The sequence below is a fragment of the Apis cerana genome, linkage group LG8 (genome assembly GCF_029169275.1).
Source record: "Apis cerana isolate GH-2021 linkage group LG8, AcerK_1.0, whole genome shotgun sequence".
In the NCBI taxonomy this organism is placed as follows: Eukaryota; Metazoa; Arthropoda; class Insecta; order Hymenoptera; family Apidae; genus Apis; species Apis cerana.
The window spans coordinates 6,025,589-6,049,202 of record NC_083859.1 but is presented as its reverse complement, the minus strand read 5'-3'; the positions used below and the strand labels follow the sequence as shown (position 1 = coordinate 6,049,202).

Genomic DNA, 23,614 nt, shown 5'->3' with positions numbered 1-23,614 from the left:
CGTTTTGAAAAGAATCGCGAATCGTCGTTGGAGGGGAAGGAGCGAATATTTGGAAGGAGGAAATGTATCGTGGATGGTTTTCCTTTGGGGAGGAGAAGGAATGGGTTCCGAAATTGGTCCCGATATTAATTAAACGGCGGCCAAACGAAAACGGTGATTGGGGAGAGAGGCATGAAACGAAGCGAGGAAATTAAACGGGGCCCTCTGTTCCGCGCACCGGGCCCTCGCACACAGGGGTCGATGCGTATAGAGAGAGAGAAGGAGAGAGAGGTTGGCCACTTTCTGCCAATGAAACTCGGCCGAGGACTGTGCTCCTCTTCGTGGCAACAATTATTATTATATCATCCGAGTGTCAAGAGGGTCAAGCGTGCCGCGACTACGTATAAGCATAATATTCGAAGCTTGTAGAGAGAACGCCCCTCGTACGCCTCGATACGTAATTATCCGGCCGACTGCCTCCGCCAGATATTTATGAGATCGAGAGCGAGATCGATCGAAATCGATTCGTGGCTTCACGTGGGTACCAACAGATCCACCTCTCTTTTCGATCTTTCTTTCATTTCTTGCATTATTTCTCTCCTCTCCGGGGAAAGAATTTTTTTTGGCAAACTGATGGGCGGAGCTGGTTTGCTCCGTGAGAACGTTTTTTAGAAGAAATGGTGATTTTAAAATCAGAAGCTGGAATGATTATTTCCTTCATTGAGAAGAGGGAGGAAAGAAGCGATGAAATTATTAGATGGACGATGAATGTTTGAAGTTTTGGGGAAGCGAGGAGATAATTTCGATCGAGACTTGGAATTAAAATAGATTTTCCAAACTTTGTCTATAGTTTTAGAATCTTTCCGATGAAACTATAATATAATAACACATCTGGCCGATGAACAACAATATTTTCATATTTTTGAAATCGCGAAGAAAAAATCTAGTGGTCCTAGAGAGAAACTGTTTGGGATAATCTAATTGTAGTCGGATGATTCGAAGTGAAAATTGACGTCAGGGGATAATCCTTCTTTCCCAAAACGGGATGGGTAAAGAAGGAGGAAGTTGGCCAAACTTGCTCCAACTCGACAACTCTCGCGCAATTTCACCTCTCTCTCTTTCTCTCTCCCTCCCTCCCTCTCCCTCTCTCTCTGTATACACAGATTGGCAACACGATACCGGTAAAGTAATCCCGTGGAGGAGTAATCGTTGCGTTCCTGACGTATCGATCAACCACCGGATATCCACGGCACGTCTTGCGAGGTACTCGCACATGCAAGCCACCGAGAGAGAAAAAGGGATACAACGGCTCGTGACGTTAGAGACGTTGCGTGTCTTCCCCCGGTGCCTTTACGCCGAGCTTCGATATTAGGTCGACACTTGGATATTAGTTCATTCGGTAGTTGCGTGCCACCGGTAACCAATCGCCAACTTCGCTGTCATTTTATCCAGCCACGTCGTTGGGGACGTGATCTCGCTCCCTCGATTCGCGAAACTTACCATTTCTCTTTTTTTTCGAATCCCTGCTTGGACGACAGGGTGGAGGAAAGTGTGATCTGTATAGAAATGAATTTGAGAGTAAAACTCTCTGTTTCCCTCACGATGATCGCTTTCGAAACTTATTTCTCGTGAATGGAGTGGGTGTTGTGAGTGTGTTGTGACTGTCGATCCGCAGCGTTTATAGGATGAGCTTTTTCTAGAAAAAAGAAACGAAACTTGTCTTATCGATTTTGTTCAAGATGCCGAGTTCCAGAAGGTATCACCGAACGGCCTTTAACAATTGAGATATTAGATTTTATGTCAGATTTCAACTGTTACTTGGTTCTGAAAATAAAGAAGCGAGGATCTGTTCTCGTGCAACGAATTCCGGGATGATGATCGGCGGCATGATGCATCGAATGGAGATGGGAAAAATTGGTTTTAACGGGGAATTGATAAGAGGAGGGACAAGAAGGGAGTTTTGGATCGCATGTCCTCTCCGGTGGATGGATTTACGAGGGTAGAGCGAGCTTGTGCCAGCGGACATCGAGGCTCATTCAGTAGCGATGAACGCACGGATAATGGCGTGCCGGCAGGGATGTCGGTTAGGTCAGGTTTTTAACGGTCACGTGATCACGTCATCGTGCGTGCTCGTCCGGACAGAATGGACCACGCGAAGCCACCGCCCTGAAACGTCACGAACCGTGCTCGAGATGATCTTCGTCGCCCGGTTTTTATCACCGCTTCGAGAGAGAGAGAAGTCAGAGTGGTTTTTGGTTCGCTTAACGGTGACCAAGTGGAATTAAAGGAGCTAAAAACTCCTGGGGCCTGGACACGTTCGAAGTCGTTTGTCCACGACTCGGATGACTCAATCGCTGACCGGAATTGGAATCTTTCTCTCGAAGCGAGGTGAGTGTTAGCTTTTTTTAACGTTTGTGGAAGTACGATCGATCGAAGGAATTGTTTCGTTCGCGAGTTAAACGCGAGTAAAAATTACACGATTCTCTGGGCTTTCGATCGAAAGAAGAAATTAGAAGAATGTCTGTCAACCGTACTAGCCTAATGTTCTCTCGACGACGGTTTACCAGGCGTGATCTCCGTGGATCGATGCTCGAACTGCACGATATCTCGTATAGTTACGGGTATCTTGTTAACAAATTGATTCGACGAATTTACACGATAAGACCTCGTACGTCGGCCTCGTCATCGGTTGGTCGATGATCGGGTGCCGCCACCCGATTCCACTGATCTCCGGCGGTCTTCCTCGCCAAGTATGATCAGTATCGACTTGGTGATCCGATTCAATCCGTCATCCGATGCTGTTTGAACCGGTAATCTCGGTATCTAATCTTTCGAGTCACGGTATCGTCTTATGAGGCTAATCCGGCCTCGAAAAACGAGCGGATTCCGGCCTACCGAGGGCAAAACCCACCCTATAGAGTCAACTAACCAGATCACACGCCTCGGCTGACATCAGGGGTGTCCAACATTCCGCAAATATCCGCTTAAATATTCCCGTTCAAAGGGAATTGCGGGTTCGACTCGACCGTTTGCTTTTTTTCTCTCCTTTAGAACCGTCGTCCCGTTTCGAAACCGCTCGATTTCCCCCCGCCGATCAGGGGCCCGCGAAAATCGCGAAAATCGTCCTCGTCGAGAGGATCGGTTCGAGCGAGGCTCGATTTCGACGTTCGCTCGGCCACTCGTCGTCGATTCTCCGCTTTCGGTGGACGCGGTGGATCCTTGCCGGGCGATTTTCTTCCCCCCCCCTTTTTTTTCTTTTTTTTTGGAAAAGCGATCGAGAGGAGAACCGTGGCCGGCCGCGATAGGGCGTGGTTTGTCCAACCCTGGTGATCGGGGATAGGCTGATCGGGGATAGGCTGATCGGGGGGTGGCAAACGAGATTACTTTGATCCCGAATCCAACAAACTCAGTCTGATGCCTGCTAACCGCAGCTCGTACACCACGAATAATCCAATAGTTTTACCATGCGCCCGCACACCGACTCGCGTCCACCGACGACGACTCGCCTCCGACCGTGTACGTGTATATCCTGAATTTTTCTTCCGCGGATACGCGGATTCCGGAGCAGCTGGTTTAATACCACCACAACCACGGAAGACCGAGAAATGTCGGCTTCTCCGACCCTTCCCCTCCTCCCCCTCCTCCATCCTCCCCCGCCCCCTCCCACCCCGACCTTCCCTTACGCTACCGTAATCGGTTTATTTCGTTGATGGATTTTCTTTTTTTTTTTTTAGGAAGGTTGCCTAATCGGCTGTCGTCGACTTTGTCGACCGATTTTCGTTTTATATCTCCGGCCACAATCCAGTTTTGAAATCGTGCAAATGTTCCTCGCTCGATCCTCCCTCTAGCTTCGTTTCGTTTCGAAATTATTATCTTCGCCCTTTTCTATTCGACGCGGCGAGAGAAGGGATTCGAGGGATCCTGTCGTCTCGTCGTCGCGAAGGGTCGTTGAGAACGGCTGTTATTCGACGCACAATCATGGATGATGTCGAATGATCGATAAATCATCTCGAACGATGATGTCACGGTGGATCTAGAAATGGTTTCGTTCTTCCATTCTCAAGTTTCTGAACGTTTCCTATTCCGCTTGATCCCTATCGATGGGAATTAATGCACGTATATAAATATCGGTCGAAGTTGCGATAAGATCCGACGAAATTTTGAATTCTTTCTTTCGTGAATAATTCCGTCTTTTAAAACAATACGAAACGTTCGAAACGTGTCAGCTGAGAACCTGATTAATGCGATGAGTTAGTTAGACGGAAAACGACACCGAATCCGTGGATTACGGTCACGGTAAAAAGTCCCGCAGGTTTAGCAGTTTTCTTCGGGCAGAGATTAGGTTGCACCCTTAACTGGTTTTAATTTCAATCAATGCACTTGCCGGAGTACAAAAGCTCCTTGCCATCCAGGCCCGGCTGCAGTTCGTTCCGGTCATCGTAACCATCCACACGATCCATCGGATATTTTCTTTTTTTCTTTTTCTTTTTCTTTTCTTTCCCGAAATATGTGAATATCATCGTGCGCGAATCTCTTTGAATCTCTTCCTTTCAACTTCGTTGTCGAAGTGTTATCTCTACGTGTCGAATTCTCTCAGTTTGACCATGTCCACTCTAGTGATAAAATAATACTCGACTTTTAAAAACCACTTGGAACGTCTTTGTTGATAACGTAATAATATTTGGAAGTATTTTGGAAACGTTGGAAAGTATTATTTTCGAGTATTCTCGACGCTGTTTCTCCATTTTCAAAAAAAAAAAAAAAACTCCAGAGACCGAAATCTTCGATTTTGAACTTCAAATTTTCAAAATTGGACTCGATGTAGGAAACTTTTCTTTCTCGAGCGTGTGCAATAACGATTCGCTTACATTTTCTTTTTTTTTTTTACGAGAGTCCAGGTGTGTATGAAATTCGATACACGAATCGTTGGATCGGAAAGGAACGTAAAATCGAGGTTCGAGCAGGATTGATCGTTGACGGAAAGGGTTGAATAAATAACGTTCGATTCGATTTCAACGAATCGTGAGCGAGCGATCGCGTGGAGAATCGCAGCAACAGCAGCAAGCAGAGGTCATGCTTCTGGATATCTCTGTCACCCTTATATAATACCTTCTAAGAAGAGAGAAGATAACGGTGGTCAGTGACAAGTGCGAAGCCATTTCAAGCGGTTTACCCAGCGCGGGACGAGTTCCTTAACCCGTTTAGGCTCATAATTAAACTGCTATACTTATAAATTCGAGTCGACTCTTCTCGTCATCGCCAAGGAAACGTTGCAAGCAATTCGGATATGGATATGAAAAATTGATATCCGAAGAGAAAATTCACGACTCAAAATTGTATTCGACGAATCAAGATGAAGAGAAGCGATATAAAAATTCCAAAGCTAAAAAATTCATCGTTTAAAACGGCAAAGATGCGATTCGATGCTCCAGAATGAAGCATAAAATACAAAAAAAAAGTGGCTCCTATCATCAAATTCCAAACTCCATAATAAACGGATAAAGCTCGAGCAAAGATCGCTTTGATTCTCCTCCTGAAAGCTCCCGGATCAAATATCCAATATCGAATTGCGATCTAAATTCCGAAAGCATATCCACTTGGTCGAAAAGTGGAATTTGGAGCGGATGAGGGGGAAAAAAAAGCGAAAGCCACGCTCGAGCTCGGGCGTGAATAAATGTCCCCCCGTTGAAAAGGTAGAATTCGGTAGAGAATCGGCCCAGGTTAGGATTCTCTGGCCGGGTTATCTTGGGTGGTGAACGAAGGGCCACGCTGTGGCTCAAGTGTGAACGTGATTTTCGAGGCTGAGTGAATTTCGGTGGCGAGGAGGGGGGCAGGGTGCAAGGGGCGAGGAGAAGATGCGCCGGAGAAGATAGGTGGGAGGGGAAGGGACGAGGAAAGGGGATGGCGCGGCGCTGGTTCGAACAGGACTTGGAAGGATACAAGGTCTTGGTATGCGGTGATATCGACTCATTACCATGCCCGGCGCGGACACCGGGGTGTGACTTTGCATCCATTAGGATAATTGTTGCTCTAAGTCTCCCCGCTCATTTCTTCGCGGCTGCTGATTACTTTTACGCGCGATAATTCATCGATTGCCGCCGCATTTAAGCGCGACCACCGGTAGCTTATCGAAGAAAGGATGCGCTTTCTCTCTCTCTCTCTTCCTCCCCTTTTCTTATCTCGTTTGGGATTCAAACCATGATTCACGCCATGAATCTTTGGAAGAATTGTTTCGTCGAAAGAGTTCCAAGGAGTTGGAGCCAAAGGGACGAGAGTTCTCGAAGATCGATCGAGTCGAACATTATATTTCCAGTTATATCGAGAAAAGGCGAAATTGAAATGAAAAAGAAGAGCGATTCCTCCAAATTTTTCCGTGTCCTTCTCCCGTCTGCCTCGGTTTCGGGCCTCGGTGGAACACGAGAAACGATTCCAATGGATAATTAATTTCATCCTTAATGAGGCTGCGGGGACGTATGTTAATGCGGAGAGTGTAGGATATTTACATTTACGGTAGCCAGCACGAGCGTGGCCTCCGGTTTCGGACACTCGTAACCTACTACACAACCTACCTACACGGGCTCAACGGGAGAAACGGAACAGATAACTCGTCCGTGTGCTCTCCTCTCCTCTCCTCTCCTCTCTTCCCCTCGCCATTCGCTGTTCCCTGGACTGAGTGGAGGGAGGAGGAGGAGGAGGAGGAGGCAGAGACGCGCGTTGTCTCTCCACCGTGGGGATTTCCTGAGCAACGAACGAGCACGGGAATTAGGACCACTAATCTTTCCTGCTGGCCGAAGAGCGACGAGAACCGGGCCAACAGCCGACAAATGCGTTTGCCAGCAGCCCCGTTTCCACCTTCCTTCTTTCCTTCCCCCCCGCGTCTCTCGCCCCTCTTTTTGCTCGCCAACTTGCTCTCCAGTTCCTTGTACCTTGTCACGGGAATTCGGTAGCACGGGCCCTCTCCCCTCCCCTCCCCTTCCCTCCACTCCGTCCGCGGCCCCCTTTTTCGATCCTCTCGGGCTCGATGGAGTGATTAAAGTCGCCGTTAGAAACCATTTAGAAGAGAACTCGATGCCTCGCTCGTTCGTCACACCTTCCGACATCGTCCTCGATCCTGTCCACTCCGAATTCTATGTACTGGATAATTTCTCTCGTGTCTTCGTTAGGTAACTCCAGGTATATGTAGAGGAGAGAGAGAGAGAGGCCCAAAAATTTCGCGTAATTTGTCGCGAATAAATTAACTCGCATTCCCCCATTCTTTACGATCGGGGGAATACGATTTGACCACGATATGTGCCACGAACGATGTGAAGAAATAGTGTTTCCGACGTGATGATGATGAATTTGATGGAAGGTATCGGTAAACGTGACCTTATCTCTTCGATCATTTTTTTTTTCGACTGCTCGTGGCCAGGAAAGAGACGTTTCTCGCGGTTCTATTTATATATAGTTATGGAAGCAAGTCGAAGGCAGGCGAGATCGCGCTTTCGTAAAGCCATCGCTTAATCAACGAGTCGTAAAGACTCTCGGGATCGTAATCTCGAGGATGAATCGACACGGAGCGATCGATCGAAGCGAAACGCGCGATCGGGCGCGAGCCATCCGCGTTTCCCGCGGATTATTAATGCGCCTCCGCTATCTTCTCTCCTCTCCCTCCTTCCCTCTCTCTAAAGTGATAATTACCCGGAGAAAATTGGTATCCGCGCGCGAGGCGAGGCGAAAAACCGAGGATTGCCTTCCCCGTCCGAATCGGACCGGTTTCCAGCCAAGGGAATCGGCGGCTGGATCGAGCGCGCACAATAAATTTTATTATCGATTGCGTCGATCGCAATTTACGTGTCACCTTAACGACGCTTTAATGCGCCCAACTTAATCCACTTGATAATCTCTCTTGACCGAATTTATATATCGATTGCCTATCGATATCGCCAATATCGATCGCGAAGAAACGATATCCTCGTTAAAAAGCTTATCCGAGGGTAGAAATTTTGAAAAATTATAGCACGTATCAGGTGTGCAAATAAGTTCTTTCCCCTCCTTTTTTTTTTCAAAATTTTATTACATAAATCAGATACAAGATTATCGTACAATTGTTTCAATGACAGGATAGCCGAATCTTCTCGCGTTTGGATCGGAATTTCGTCGATCAATTCCTCTCACCGTGAACTTTCTCGATGCACCCGAACGATCCTCGTCTTCCGAATTAAAATTTCCGGCTTTAAATCTTTGCCACGACTTTTTCCACGATCCGTAAAATGGCGCGCAAACCATTTCAATGGCTTCAATAATTCTGATTTCCTAACTTGGAATGCAGAAACTAATGCCATATCGCTCGAAATTGTTGAGCAGGACTGGAAACTGTTAGAGCGCTCATCACGATTCTTCTTAAAAACGCTCTTTTGAATGGCACCAGAAACAAAAGTAATTCTGTCAGAAGTTATCGTAGAAAAAAGGGGAAGCAACTTATTTGCACAACTTATATATATATATATATATAATACACGAGGTGTGTTATATACTTTTTCGTGCCAGTTTTCGTGGAGAACCGCTACCTATTCTCGCGTAGAGAGAGAGAGAGAGAGAGAGGAGGGCCGTCGTGACACACGCGCGGCATGCGTGTCCCGTGCGAGAGAGCGAGCCGGCCTCTCTTCGTTCCCGCACCTGTTGACTTCTAACTCGGCCGCTTGATTAACGACTCTCCTTCCTAAACCACGCGCTCTCGCGATTTCTTACTCCGTCACGTGAGCGCGCCGCGACACGGTTTTTCGCTTCGACACGAAACCTCGACGAGCAAATCGGCACCGATTATGGGGATTGGACGGAGGGGGATATCGATTTCAGTTTGTCGGAACGGGAGAGGGACATGACGATTCGAAGGAAAAATTGGAGAAAACGAGAATTGAGTATTTCGGATATTTGTCTTTTTTAGAAAAGTGTCGCGTGAAATATCTTCTCGTTAATCTTTTGAATCTTTTCAATGAATCAAATTGCGGAATCGGTAGATGTGCAGACGTAGAGCGTGGTTAATTTGCCGTTTTTCCTAGTCGTGGATAATGTCAAGAATTGGAGATCGAGATAAAGATGGAGAACGAGGGAGGAAAATTTTTTCGAATAGACTCATTCTCGTGGTGAAATTCGATCTCGAGAAAACGACGCTCGACAATTATCTCGCGCGGTTGCTTATTAGGAGTAACGCGAGATGCACGATTAATAGATAATCGCGTCTGAAATAGGCGATCCTGGTGATAATGACCGAACTCTCTCTCTCTCTTTCTCTTTCTCTCTCTTCTGTCGAGACGAGGCGGCGCTTAAGTCGTTCGGAACGTGCTACCTGTTAAACGTACGTATTCGAGCATGTGCAATGGTTGATGGGTTAATTAGGAACGGTTTATCATTCGCAAAGTGTCCTTTGAGAACGGGACCACACGTGAGCTCGAAACATACACGCCGTTCGTAAATGATTGTCGGCCCCGTTTGATCTTTCGATCTCGCCTTCATTTACATCGCGTTCCTTATTTTCCCTTGGAAACTGTGATTTTTCAAATTGATAAATCTCGTCGTTTAATACTTTTTTCTTGGATATTTTCAAATGCGCGCGCACATACACGCACGCACACACACGTGTATATATATGTTGGAAATTTTTCTCGACTCGATTCAGAGACGGGACGTTGTCGATGGTGCCGCGCCAAATAAAGCGCGATCTCAATTTTCAACGGGCGACTAATTACCACCGTGTACCGATTAATCGGGCATTCGACGCCTCTCAACTCGGCATCTTTCGATTACAGCGCGCCACGACTTTGATTCCTTCGATCGATCAAGCTCTGATACGAAGAGAGAAAGGAAGAGAGAGAGAGAGAGAGGGGGAGAGGGATGTTAATAATTCATGAATTTTTTTAATAACTGATATTTAATGTCGATTCGTTCGATCCTCGTGTTCACGGGTTTACTGGACGTTAGATAATGGACGATAATTAGCATCTGGCAGCCGCCAAACGTGTATTTCGTTTCGAGCGTACGTGGAACCCTTCGCATCTCATTACGAGCGTACGCCATTGTATGCACATCAATATGCGTGCAAAGGATATACAAAATATACATATTAAAACGCGCGAGCGGGCTTATTTGCATGCGTGGCGCATACGCAGTCGCCGCCGCGTCTAATAAGCCTTGGGCGCAATTAAGGGCGCCGGAAGTTCTCCGTTCGCCGAGAGATCTGGCTGGCTAGGCGTCTGCAACTTTCGACTTCACTCTCAGGCCAATTACAAGGAACGAAAATGTTCCGTATGAGTTTACTTTTTTTATTCCGCCTGTATGCGTGTTCGTGCGCATATCCGTGTGTACATTATTCTTGTATCAATCTTGTTGTTTTTAATTAATTTAACGGGGGAGGGAGGAGGAAACGGGGATTAGAAAAAATTGAAATTAGTTCGTTTAAAATTCATAGCTTCGTCGGACGGTCGTATTAGAAGAGGAAGAGAAAACGGGGGGGGGAGGGGAGAAAAATTCGAGTAAAAATTATTACATTATTCCTGCCACACCCTCGGGAATGACGGTTCCCAGAATCGGGGGAGGGATTCCGCGAACCGTCCACCGCGAATTTATGTTGCGTGGCCCGTGCCGGGTTATTGCAGAAAATCGAAGATATCGCTGCGAGGGGATCAACGCTCAATCCGCACAATTAACGAAGATCCGTGAGACTTTCCATTCGACGTCCCACGCTTTGTTCGCCCTTTGTTTACGGTCTCCACCGTAAAGCGACGTTATTCCCTCTTCCGATCCCTATCGAGCATCTGCAGCCGCGGACTGTTGCGCGCCAACCCTTCACCCTTGTATATAACGCCACCACCTTCCTCCTCCTCCTCCAATAAACGACCGGAATCCCCCCTTTTTTTTCTATCTCAAACTTTCAACCAACTCGTCTCCGCGTCCATCCGCGTCCATTCCCTTTATTCCCTTTTTCCTCCTCCTTCTTCTTCTTCTTCTTCTTCTTCTTCCATCCGATTCGAAGACTCGAGAGAGAGAGAGAGAGAGAGGGAGAGGGAGAATCGTCGGTATAATTGGAGAATCCTCGAAACGTCGAGGGCATGTAAGCCTTAATTCCAGAAAATCACCAACTAAACGACCACGAGGACTATAAACAATTTAATTAACCGCGCGGGGCCCGTGGTGGCTGAGAAGCGTGGTGTGGACGCGTTGGTACGACGCTACGCGAGGCGGTCACCGCATAAATCAAAGCTCCTTTATTTGGTTGGTTCGACTATTAATGAAGCACGGGTCCGTCGGCCGTGGAGCACGACGGACGACGACTAAATTAAATGAACATCTAAATCGTCGAATCCCTGGGACCACAAATCTCCCGGCTGCCGAAAACGCAACGGGTGCAAAAGTCGTATTGGGAGAGGGGAAAGAGGATCTCTCTCTCTGTTACTCAGTTGTCGGCCGGGACAACTAGCAGGGCTCGAGAGCCCGCTGCTGGGCCGCCGCGCCGCCATAAATTCTCCACTGAATTCGAAATTCGCCGCCTCGCCGGCCCGTGCACGATCACGCGAACAGAGGAGGTAATGTCGATGTCCGAGTGATCGCACGGGGATCTCTCGCGGCTGCGTGGGACGCAGCGGAGATTTCGATGCGTCGAGATTTCTAAGCGGAATCGCGAACCGATCTCGGCCGAGGAGGAGGCGGCGGGGTGGAAGCAGCGATGCGGAGGATAAAGGGGTTAGGGAGTTACGAGTTGAATTCGAATTTGCGAAGAAAAAAAAAAAAGAAAAAGAAAATGGTATCGCAATTTATAAATTTTCGGAGGATTTTCGAACGAATTTCGTTGGAAATGTAACAGCGAGTATCGAAAGTGGCTCGAAGCGAAACTTTATTTATTATTTTCCATTTACGTTTCCAAACGTAAATTTGAAATTCAAATAGGAAGAAACTATATTGATATAGAATAGAGAGGCGTATACTCTTTATACGAGATCTCGCAATAAAATTTCGAATCGAAATAATAGAAACTCGGATAGTTTCAAATCAGAAACAATATAATTAGGGAAATAGGTTCGTGTTTCTGATATCAAGCTTATTTTTTATTATTTATTATTTCTCAAATTCGAATAGATAAATAACTTGTTGGAATAACCAGAGATGGCGTAACCTTCCTTCGTGTTATTCGCGAATTTACTTTTATTATTATTATTATTATTATTATTATTATCCTTGTTTCAAATTCGAATGGAAAACATATAATGGAATATACAATAAAATAATATATTCATCGTACGATAAACCAAGAAGATGGAAAATAATTTCGAGTTCGATGATAAGAGGGAGAACGTAATTTATCGCTTCTACGTAACTGCATATACAAGAAGTGCGGAAGAAGTGGCCTGATCTCACACGTTCCCGTTATCGAGGCTAAATTTCGCGAATTCTCGAAATAATCCCTCGAAACACCGTCTCAGTTCGTCTCAGTACGCTCAATCAGTTCCGGCAGTCGTTGCACCTATCTCGCCAGAGGTGTTCGTCCTCGCATAATAATTCCGTTTGTCACGCCAGTTACGCGCTCTATATAATCGGTCTCCCTGATACAGCCCGCGTAAATAAATGCAACGTGGAACGTTGAACCGCCTTCAAACGAATTCTTCTTTCTCCCTCCACTCTCTCAAGAATCGAGAGAAAATTCTCTCTCTCTCTCTCTCTCTACATATATATATATATATATTATACACGTTGTCTCTGGTTGGAAAAACAAACCTTCTCGTTTAATAGAATCCCCTGATCGTTGTACTTGATGCGTCTTAAATTGCACGGTGGTGGTAACGCGGTGTGTAATTCTCAACTCTGAAACAGATAGGCGGGTAATCTCGAGGAGATTAGATTGTTGGGGGTGATACGCGCAACGAGGTCGGGATCGAAAGATTAACGGTCTAACAAGCAGCACGCCTATTGCCGATTAACGATCGATCGTTGATCGGCAAAGGAAGGACGAGGCTTCTTTCCTTTCATCGAGTAAGATTTTCTCCCGAGAGAAGGAAAGAATGGGTCCCAAGGATGGATCCTGAGAACGGTGCGCGAAAAACGCGATCCGTGTGGGGAAAAGTCGGCGAGGAGAGCGGAGGAGAGAGAGTGGTCCCCGTGGGCAGCGATGTTTGGCCGGTGAATCGCGTGCGAAAAAGCGGCGGAGCACGGGGATAGCAACCGGCCGTAATTAATCCGGGAACGATCACGGTAATTAATTCGCGAGGTGAATGAAGGAGAAGAGGAGGGGAGGAGGGAGAGCTCGCGACGCTCTGGTTGAACGCCGGTACGTGTAATGTTAACCGTAAGGCGTAAGTGACTGGTTTGTTAACGGGCCTAAAAACGCGTGCCGATTCTTTCTGCTCCCGTTAGCAGCAAAGATTCCATGGGATCGCCGATTTTCTAGCGGAGAGCGTTTCGGTGATTTCGGTGATTCGAAAGCAGCTCGTTTCCTCGTGAAAGGAAGACGAAGTTGTTGCGCCACGGATTTTATCGTCCTCCCCCTTTTGTGTTTCGGGATGATCCTCCATTTTCTCGGCCGATGAAAAGCGTGCAATGGAACGAGCCGGAGCGCAGATGGATAATTATTTATTTTTTGCAAAGTAAATTATGAATTACGATGGATTGGTAGTGCTCGCGATCGATAGGCGGTGCGATGGTGTTGGGTTTTGAAAGGGAAAGAAAAGGACAAGTTGGAAAGAGCGAAGGGAAGCGGAGTTTGCGGACGGATACGATCGAGGAGAGCGAGGCGAATCGACGACCGCGAAAGCAGCTTAACAGCTGCATTTGCATTTTTGTTGTCGAGAAGGTCTCTTGCGGACGAAGAGACCACTAATTCTGGCCGACATATGGCCGATTATTCGCCACAGGATGTCGAAAGTCGCTCTTTCTGCCCGCCGCTTACGAAATACCACGTTGACAGGCGAATGCACTTCCGCTCGTTTCGAAATTCGTTGCGTGGATTTTGCGAGGAAAAGGAAATTTCGAAAGTTGTGGGGAAATTCGGATCGATCTCTCGTTCGTTCGTTGCGGAGTAACGACGTTTCGAGAAAAGAAGCAATTTTATATACGAATCACCAAATCTATGAATTAAAATTGGATAAGTGCGATACACGACTAGCCACTCTTCTTCCTTGGAAACTTTGATTCTCGTAATTGCGGTGAAAAAAAAGTCCGCTTTCTGCTTTATTTCCGCCAGGCACGAAACGAAATTTTCACTTTTTCATTAAAATGCGATTTGATCGCGGACAGCCAACAGCCGGTTGAATCGTTATCTCCTCCTCGCTTTGTAATTCCTTGGCCCGGTATGAGTGATACCTCCGCTATCGTCCCACGGGATCTGCCTCGATAACATCGATTTTCGAGAAACGAGAGAACGTCCACGAAACTTAATTAACGAAACGACGAAACTACTCGACGACAACGATTTGATTAATTATCACGCGCTCCTACGAATCGTACAATTCTTAGATTTTTTCCATTTACCTCTATATCCAATCCTTGATAAACTTGTAGTTCAAAAACCCATTGAAAAACTTACAACTTTTGATTTAATCTCCAAATAAAAATGGAATTCTGCTTTCCCTCCGTTTCAACTCCCTGATTAATTACCTTACGAATCGTACAATAATTCGTACGATACCAAGTCTCGCCTGGTCTTTATATCCAATCCTTGATAAACTTGTATTTCAAAATTAAAAATCCCTCCATTGAAAAAGTTCTAATTTTTCACTTAACCCCCAAGGAAATTGAATTCTCGTTTCCACCTCCTGATTAATTATCCTGCGAATCGTACGATTCATAGACCACAAGTCTCCATTAACTTTTATATCCAATCTTGAAAACCCGTTGAAAAAGTTACAACTTTGACTTAACCTCCAAATGAAAATGGAATTCTCGTTTCAACCCCCTGCGGTTCAAGGTCGATGCCAGGCATTCCTAGACGCCACCTCCCTCCATCGTGTATATCACCATCCCAGGAAACAGGCTAGCATCCCTTTCGCGGTGGGAGCTCCCCCATGCTGTCTGCCACCCCGGAACTCCACTGGTAGAGCGTCTCTACCCTCGAAAATCCATAGTGGACCCACCCTTCCCGGGCGCCTGCGCGTCTCCTCGTTACGTTCCAACGATCAACCCCCCTTTTCCCTCTCGGCCACCCTCCTCTCTTGCGAGGAGGAACGACAACCGAAGCGATCGAGCTTGAGCCACCGAAGGAAGGGACGAAAACGGATACGCAGACGCATCTGTCCTGTCGAATAAAGGGTGGAAAGGATGTAAGGGTGTCGGGAGCAAAATGGCGAACTTTTCGTGGAAATGGTTTCCTCTTTAGGAATTTCTAACGAGCATGAAATTGGCTTTTTCCAATTGAAATTTAAGTTGAAATTGTTTTGGTGAATATTTGATTATCTAAGGGTAAGTAAATAGGTAATCTTTCTTCTGATCTTGAATTGTTAACGTAGCCAAGATGATAATTTGTAGAAATATGATTGCAGATTTTATTAGTTGTTAAGATCGTTAAGAAGATGATATTAATAAATAGAATGCGGATATTAATTGGTAATTATGATTAGTTTTCGTTGAAAACAAAGTTTTTCGAAAACAAATATGATTTTTGAATTAAGACGTCAACCGCCAAGATCCGTAAAATTGAAACGTCAAAGATGGAAGGATTTTCTTTCTAAATCGTGAAAATTGGAAGGGTTAATAAGATCGTTCCGATGTTTATTTTACCATGGTTTCCGCTCGAATCGATCTTGAGGAGGATATTCTATCGAATATTTGTCGAAAAAGCTAGCCACCGTCGAGGGTTAGAGGTATAATCTACGGAGAGATCCGTCGTTGAGCTGATGGATTAGTGGATGGCGTGTCGACCCGTCCAATCGTGCCACCTTTGATTCGTGTTATTTAATTCTAATCAAACCCGGGACTCGCATTTGTCCTTCCCTATGAAACCAACCGCGATACAGTTTCTTGGTAATAGTATAAGTAGCTTTTAAATTCGTTTCTTGGTAATAGTATAAGCAGCTTAGCTGGAATTAGAGTTTAGAATTCTCGATGAAAGTTTGATCCCTATCCAAGGTCGCGTCACTCTTCTGGAAAATGCGATTCGAAATGCGAGCCGATAACGGAGGGATGGAAAATTGCCGTCTCGAGCCGAGGGAAATTCAAATTCTTTGCCCGAGGTCGCTACTCTTCTGAGATTGGAAGAGATTGGAAACTTTGCTCTCTAGCAATTTTCCATTTTTGAACAATCGTTGATAAAATTAGATTTGTAAATATCGTGGAATGGAAGAAGAATGGAAGAAAAATCGTGGAATAAAAATTACACGTACGTGGTTGTAAATGTTCGTGATAAATTAAATTTTCAGAATAATCGAGAAGAGTGGTTATTACTCGAGATCTGATTAGTGGATCGAAGGATTCGCATGGAGGATCCTTCCATCAAATAAAGCAACTATTTCGAGGTTACTAATTATTAGTAGGAGAGTTACGATCTATGATTCCGTGATAACCGGTTGTTGTGGTAAACGTAATTAAAATAATCGTCAGATGGTAACCGACCATTGTGAGAAAACCGTGTGGTCCAAATTTAGTAATGGCCAGCAGCGCGGCAACTGTAATTCAAATTTAATGGAAACCAATTACCATGGGAGTTACAAATAAGCTGATTAAGATGATAGTTAATTGCCGCAACAAAGTAAAATTCAAATTAAGAATCCCCTCATCTTATTACGACTCCGTACAAAACGCTTTTTCCATCTTACCTCTCGAAGAAGAAGAAGAAAAAGAAGAAGAAGAAGAAAACAAAGTATCACGTTTTACGTTTGCACACATACATACCTACTCTTTAATACTCTCAATGCCTTACGAATATCGTTCCACAATTCGTCTTTATTTCCTCTTTTAAATTTATCTATCTATTTACATATCTATCCACGTGATAAAATTACTTGTATTTTGAAAACATAAGTTTCGCATAAGTCTATTTTGATCGATAAGCATTTTTCTCCTCGCGTCGGATACATCCACCAAGAGATACGATAGAATCGATAAAATTTGCCCAAAAGTCCCTGGCACGCACGTTTATCGGAATTCTATCCGCGTGCCGGGAAATGGGAAACTCGAGGAATCGGTCAGAACGGGTACAATGAGGGACAATTACGTTCTAATTGCCGGCATTGTCGCATCGGTTTCGTTCTCGAGTTTCAAAACGCGTTGCAAATGCAGTGTCTGCCGCGCAAAGTGCACGGTTTACGTCGCTTTCTTCCCACGGTGCGCCGGAACAAAAGTCGGTTACGTAAACGCGTGTCTCCATTCATCGACTCCCTCCGGGATAACATTTTATTTAGCGAAATCTGTCATTTATTTTTTTTTCCTTTTCCTATTTTTCTTCTTCTACGCTTGTCATCGTGACAAGTTGATCGAATCAGCAGTAACGACAACGCGATCGGTTTCACGATTCGTATTGTTTCGCGTCCACGCTTCGATGAACAGACTCGAAAATGACATTACGTTACAATATTTTCGTTTAACAAGGCAAGCGTGCGTCCGTGGTGAAAATGTTAGGCGGGCTCGAAAGAAGAAAGATCTCTGGTATTTTTGTTATCGCTGGTCGGTTAAGACGAGGAAGAGAATGGAAGAATTTATTAAGATATTTTCGTTACGATCTTATTACAAACGCGTACACGATAGTTTTTTCTTCGAATGGAAAATATAACTGTAGCAGTGGCGTATCAAATTGGGAATTGGAATCCTCAAGTTTCACCGGATTACCCCGCTCGTCGTTAGTCTTAACGATAGCAATTAGTGTCATCAAATTGCACCGAGTCGTCCGCGGATATCCTTGACGAGTTCCTTGAATGCGTCGGCAATCTTGTCCCAAGAATTTCGTTTCCTCTTCCCTTTCTACCGAATCCAATCGTTCTCTCTGTTTCTCTCGACAATACAAATCCTCTTGTCCCTCGTTGTTCCAACGTTGTTTCGATCGTAGCAAAAATACTTTTTCGAAATCGTGTCGAATACCATCTCGAGTGTCGCTGTAAGATCGAACGAAAGAAAAGTAAAAGAATTTTAGGGCCACTTCTCCTTCCAATAATTCATTCCAATAATCCGTGTGTGCGTCCTTTGAAACTGCGATATCCGAATTATTAAATTCGCTCCTCCATACATTGGAGAGAAGATGAAGAAGAAAGAAACGTTTCATTTACTGTTTCGTAAATTGAGAAAATTCTTCGATTCTCGACGATATAAAGGAATTTCCTTCCCGCGCGAAAGTACGGTTGTAAAAATCTGGGAAAGGATGAATCGTTTGAATGGGTCGAGTGAATGGAGGAAAATCGGTGCAGGTAAAAGAGTGGCAAAAGAAGGACACGGCCCACGTGGCGCTCCTTTCCTCCCGTCCTCCCGATAATTAACCGTGTTTTGCACGGTGGGGAAGGCGCGAGCAGCCGCGAAAGAACAAAAGGCGCGAGGGTCCCTAATGGTATCTGAATGAGGCTATTCCTCGAGGACCCCGGCCCGTTCGTTCCTCGTCCCGGATAATGGATTCGGTGTCATCTAATAATTAATAGAGTTCTTCTCTCTCCCCCCGTGCTGCGCTCGTACGCCACGGCCGCCAATCTCATTCATCACGCTTTCTAACCCCTAAGCATTTTAATTAAGGCCATCGCCGTTTTTCCTTCCACGTTCTTTTCCTTCCTTCCTATTTCCACACGCTTCTCCCCCTCCTTTTCCTCCTCCCGTTGCGATTCGCCCGCGTAAATATCACGGACAACAATTTAACGCGATCTTGAAGGGAGAGAAAATAGGCAAGAGGCCACGTTTCCTTCCAATTCTCTCTCGAGAGAGATTTCACTTTTTTGAAATTGAACGATGGAATATATATATATAGAGAGAGAGAGTAGTGAAAAATTTTAACTTTGTACGATACGAGTATTATAATTAAAGAATAAAAGTTACAATTATTTCGAGTTGTGAAAGATACGATGATGATAAAAGTTTAAAAAGCTATCTATATATATATACAAAGTGATGTTGGGTTATTTAAATTGTTTACTTGAAATGCAAAAACGTCATGATTCCATATTTGTCCGCCATGGAATCTCAATTGCACGGTAAACGATTCAATTAAATAAGCGATTCGTATATATACTCGGTAACCTTGTATCTACGTAAAAACGTAAAAACGAGCATTGACGTCTGGTTCGATAATTCCGTGGAATATAAATGGTGTAAGATCGTCAAACGATATTCGATCGTTGCACTTACCGAAAAATCCGTCTACGAGCTTTTCTCTTTTTCTTTTTCTTTCAATTTCCGTAGATACGAATCGTCCGTATTTATTTCGTCAATTCATTCTTTCTCGTCGTACAAGCGTCCTTCCTCCAGCCGTTACGCCAATGAACACGGTGATCGGACCACCACGTGGTCCGGTAGTCGACTTCTACACTCGTCGTAATTACAATTCATACATTTTATGCCCCGTTCCTGGGGATAGACCTGGGGGAGAGGAGGAAAAAAAGGAGGAAAGGAGAGGAGAGGTACGTAAGAGAAGACGGTGGAAAGAAAGAAATTGTGAAGAGACGAAAAGGAAAAGAAAAAGGGGGAAAAAGGAATGGAAAGGGAGTGCAGATGGGAGAAATACTTGAGTAATAACTATACTTATCCCGAAGAATTCGAAATCGTTGAGTGGGCATATCGGTCCGCAGGCTTTTCTCGCGTGTCAATCAACCCTCGAATAGTGGTCGCCTTTAATTATCGAGATCGTTTTCGCTTCGTAGGCCGCCTGTTGTTCGAGCCTCGAAGGTTGAACGATTATCTCCGTTCTTTTTTTATTTTTCTTTCTTTCCTATCCTTTTAATTCTTTCTTTTTCCATATATCTTAAAATATATCTTCTCGCGGAGAATTTTCGAAAGGATAACGTAAATATACGGCATCTCACTTGGATCTTACAGCTTGAAACCGCCGCAGAAGGATGGGGTGACAAAATCGAATCCCAGCAAGCGACATCGGGAGCGATTGAACGCCGAGTTGGACACTTTGGCCTCGTTGCTCCCGTTCGAGCAAAATATCCTCAGCAAGCTGGACAGACTCAGCATCCTCAGACTCAGCGTCAGCTACCTTCGGACGAAGAGCTATTTTCAAGGTAGGTTTCCCTTCATTTTCGTGTAATAATTAAACGTCGAATTGGAAGGAAAGAGAATCGGATGTGTTATCAATTATTAGATCAGAGAGGCGAGATAGGGAGGCATTAGCATCCTCGAATATCCTCGCGAATGGACACGCGATGCTGTCGTTACTCTGTCTCCCGAGGAAACAATAAGATTCAAAAACAATGGGCGGCGGTTGTTCCGCGATACGGCAATTCGTCTGTTCACCGTCAAACTTCTCGGTTTCCGAGGCAACCATTGTGATCCGCGCGTTTCTTGCCCACCATTGTTGGATTATCGTGCATTGTGCAAGATGTTGCGGAGGAAGTGGTCTCTCCGGTCTATGCAGATGCGTGCTTCTACTATTTTTTCCCTCTCTTCTTTTCTTTTCTTTTTAACGGGAAAGGGAACAGGAAGAATATTTAGATTGCTCGTTCAATTTGTTGATCGAAATTATCGAAATTATCGAGTATGTATTTATTCGAGAAACGGAACAACGTTCGAATGAGAAGGGGAAGATCGAGATCTGAAAATTTATGTAGGTATGTATAAGGAGGAATTTCTTTCTCCTCTTTTTTTTTCTCTCTCTCTCTCTCTTTTTAACATTTTCTAAAGAAGTTATTACGTACCCCCGGATCTTTGAGATTTCTATTTATATTTTATTTCCTTTTCTTTATTAACTCGTAGATCGCAATCTACAAACTTGTACAATTCCTTCCTAATTAATAATTTATGGTATAATTTACCATTTCTAATATATGTCAATAATTATAATTCATTTACTTGATCAATCTTCAATTTTCGAATCAGCGGGATCAGATTGATCTCGAGTAACACGCGAGGCGAGAGAGAATGGCGAGGGAAAAGATCTCGTATCGCCGTTTCGTTTAATTAAAGAAAAATACACATTTACCCTTTAATTATTCATCGAATCGAATAATTCATCTAATTAATCTTAATTAGAAACAACCTGCATACGTTCCGTACGTTCGTCGAAACATCCATCATTTCTCGTTTCTAATCTAAGATTTAGAACCACGTTTTGGCGTTGTTCGAGTAATAATATCGTAAGAATTAGCAACGACGAATCGTAGATGAAAAAAAAAAGGAAAGTAAATGGCAGAGTTACGGGCGGAGAACACGGGATACGTTAAAGTGGCCGACTAAACGGGAGTTAAACGGAGGAAGGAAAAATTTCCATATCGATTTCGAACGGTCCCCGGATAGACGAAAAAGCGAGGAGGAACGAGACGAGAATACGAGCCGTGTGGCTGGGGGGTGGGCAGGCGAGGGTTTGCCAATCAATAGCCTGAAAATCCGTCGTAAAAAGATAAGCCCTGGTTATTACGAGAAACTCGCGGCGCTCATTTGCCGGAAGGTTGTAATTTCTTTTACAAAAGAAGAGTTTATAATCCGTTCGTGACGCTGAATCGTAACATTGCCCGGCCCATTTGCATTTGCTTATTCATAATTAGTCAAGATATCGGCGCGGCTGTGACATTTTTAAATTTTTAGGTCAGATACCATGTTGGTCGTGTTACAACGGAACTATATCAAAAATATATCTTGTATACACAAGGATATATATATATTAATATAATTCTCGAACTTCCTTCTCGACGATTTCTCCGTTTATTCCATTCGATTGCCCCGATTGTTGAATATTAATTAGTTTAATCAGAGATGAATCGTTTTAGCATCAACGCGACCCAATTTTCGATTTTCACCATCGGGATCGCGGGTGGCGTGACTGTTTAAGATTACGATATTCAAGGTTAGCCCGCTTATCGGTACGTATTTGAGAAAAAGTTGGCTGCTTTAACAGGAGCAAGGGCAATCATCGTAATAAATAACGTCGGTAATCGGTAAATTTAGTTCTCCTTTTGAATCGAGAACCCCCTCCCAAAAAAAAGGAATTACTTCAAATCGAACAAAGAAGATGAAAAAAAGGTGGATGAAAGGAGGTGGTTGAGGAAACGACAAAGGGAAAGGAAAGAGAGAGAGAGATAGAGGGGGAGGGAGGGAGAATTATGCAACTGCAATCGGTGGTGCTCCCTGCGCCACGGGTGTGCAATCTCATCTGCAATCGCAATCAGGTGAGGGCCAATCGAAGAATCGGCGCGGAATAATGGGTAGACGTTCCTCTTTCTTCCCGTCCATTATCTTCCTCCCCCGGTGTTCGAGAAGGCAACTCTCCAATCTCTCACGACGAACGTGCGCGGCCTCTAAGTGTGCCCACACGAAACCCTCGTAATGCGGCTTCTACACTTTTATCGATTTAACGCCGTTAAGTACTGCGAGCCTGGCCACGAAAGCCCTCCTTGCCCCCTCCCCTCGCGAGGAAAGTCCCGATGATAACCCGGTGTCCTGGACGCCTCTCCCTTGCTCCCCCTCGATCGATCACGCGTCGAGTCCGAATTTCCCCTTTCTTTTTCCCCGGCCATCTTTTTAATCCGAGATTCGCATCGACCAATTCGTTTTTGGAAACCCTCGTTTTCGATAACGATGCTGCAATTCTTCAAATCGATCGATCTCGGGATTTCGACTCAACTTAAAATAACCTCGCGCGGAAATATTTTTAATATTTTATCCATCAATTTCCACAAGTCTTATACGAATTTATTCGTATTGGAGTTACGAAATCGATCCAGAAAGATGCCACTTTTTATCAGATAGAGTTCGTTTCAATTCTCGAGAATTTCCCTCGATCTCCGTTCCGAAAATTTCCATCTCGAGAAAAGATGTGCCGGGGTGAAAATGGCGGAGGTGACGAGGTTCGCCACCCCCGGAGGAGTGGAAACGAGAGCGACGCGTATCCGAGGTAATGGACACGAATCCGGATCGCGGGGGGAATGGGAGGGGGGAGGGTGCGAAGGAATGCGACACGCGGAGAGCGTTGCGTTGGTGTAGGGAGAGGGAGAGGGGGGAGAGGCGACGTCCCGATATCGCGGATCTCGCAGTATATCACCTGCGGGCCGCAACAGAGGTTGGCCGGCCTCTACTTAGCGCTCTTGTTGCCACCGGCCACCGATCCCGAGGCCGGGGTCCACGGCCCAACTCCGGCCATTGTTCACACCGTTTTAATAGGTATTCATTGTCGGCCCTCGGATCTTTTCCGAAGACTCCCGGGTGAGTGTCGTCGCCCGATGCCCCGATACCTGGGAGTTCTTGTGCATTACCGCTGCCTTACCTGACCCTCTCTCTCTCTCCTCTCTTCCCACGGTGGGGAAGGCGACGGAAGACTCTCGGCTAATTGCGAAAAACCCCAACCCCCCGACACCTCGAAAGCGAACACCTCGAAAGAAACTTCGTTGCGCGCTATTAAGAAGCGATTTTTAACCGATTCATTAATCCAATCTAATGGTCTGTTGTTTCATCGAATTCCGTTCGTTTTCGGCGTTGCGACGAACGGATACAGTTGGACTTTCGTAACGATCGTTTTCGATCAGGTTCGATGATACGATGATAGTACAAG

At 45.1% G+C, this 23,614-nt stretch overlaps 1 protein-coding gene across 4 annotated transcripts in view; it reads left to right on the top strand.

The window, feature by feature from the left end:
- The window catches only part of LOC107993374 (aryl hydrocarbon receptor protein 1), a 148,811-nt gene that overhangs the window by 46,345 nt on the left and 78,852 nt on the right, over positions 1-23,614 (top strand). For 3 of the 4 annotated variants that reach the window (XM_062078255.1, XM_062078254.1, XM_062078256.1), the window contains exon 2: positions 19,945-20,135. In XM_062078255.1, coding sequence (XP_061934239.1) covers positions 19,945-20,135 — 191 coding nt within the window. Of the gene's footprint in view, positions 1-15,590; positions 19,530-19,944; positions 20,136-23,614 lie in introns of those variants that run through there. The other variant, XM_062078257.1, reaches the window with a different exon arrangement.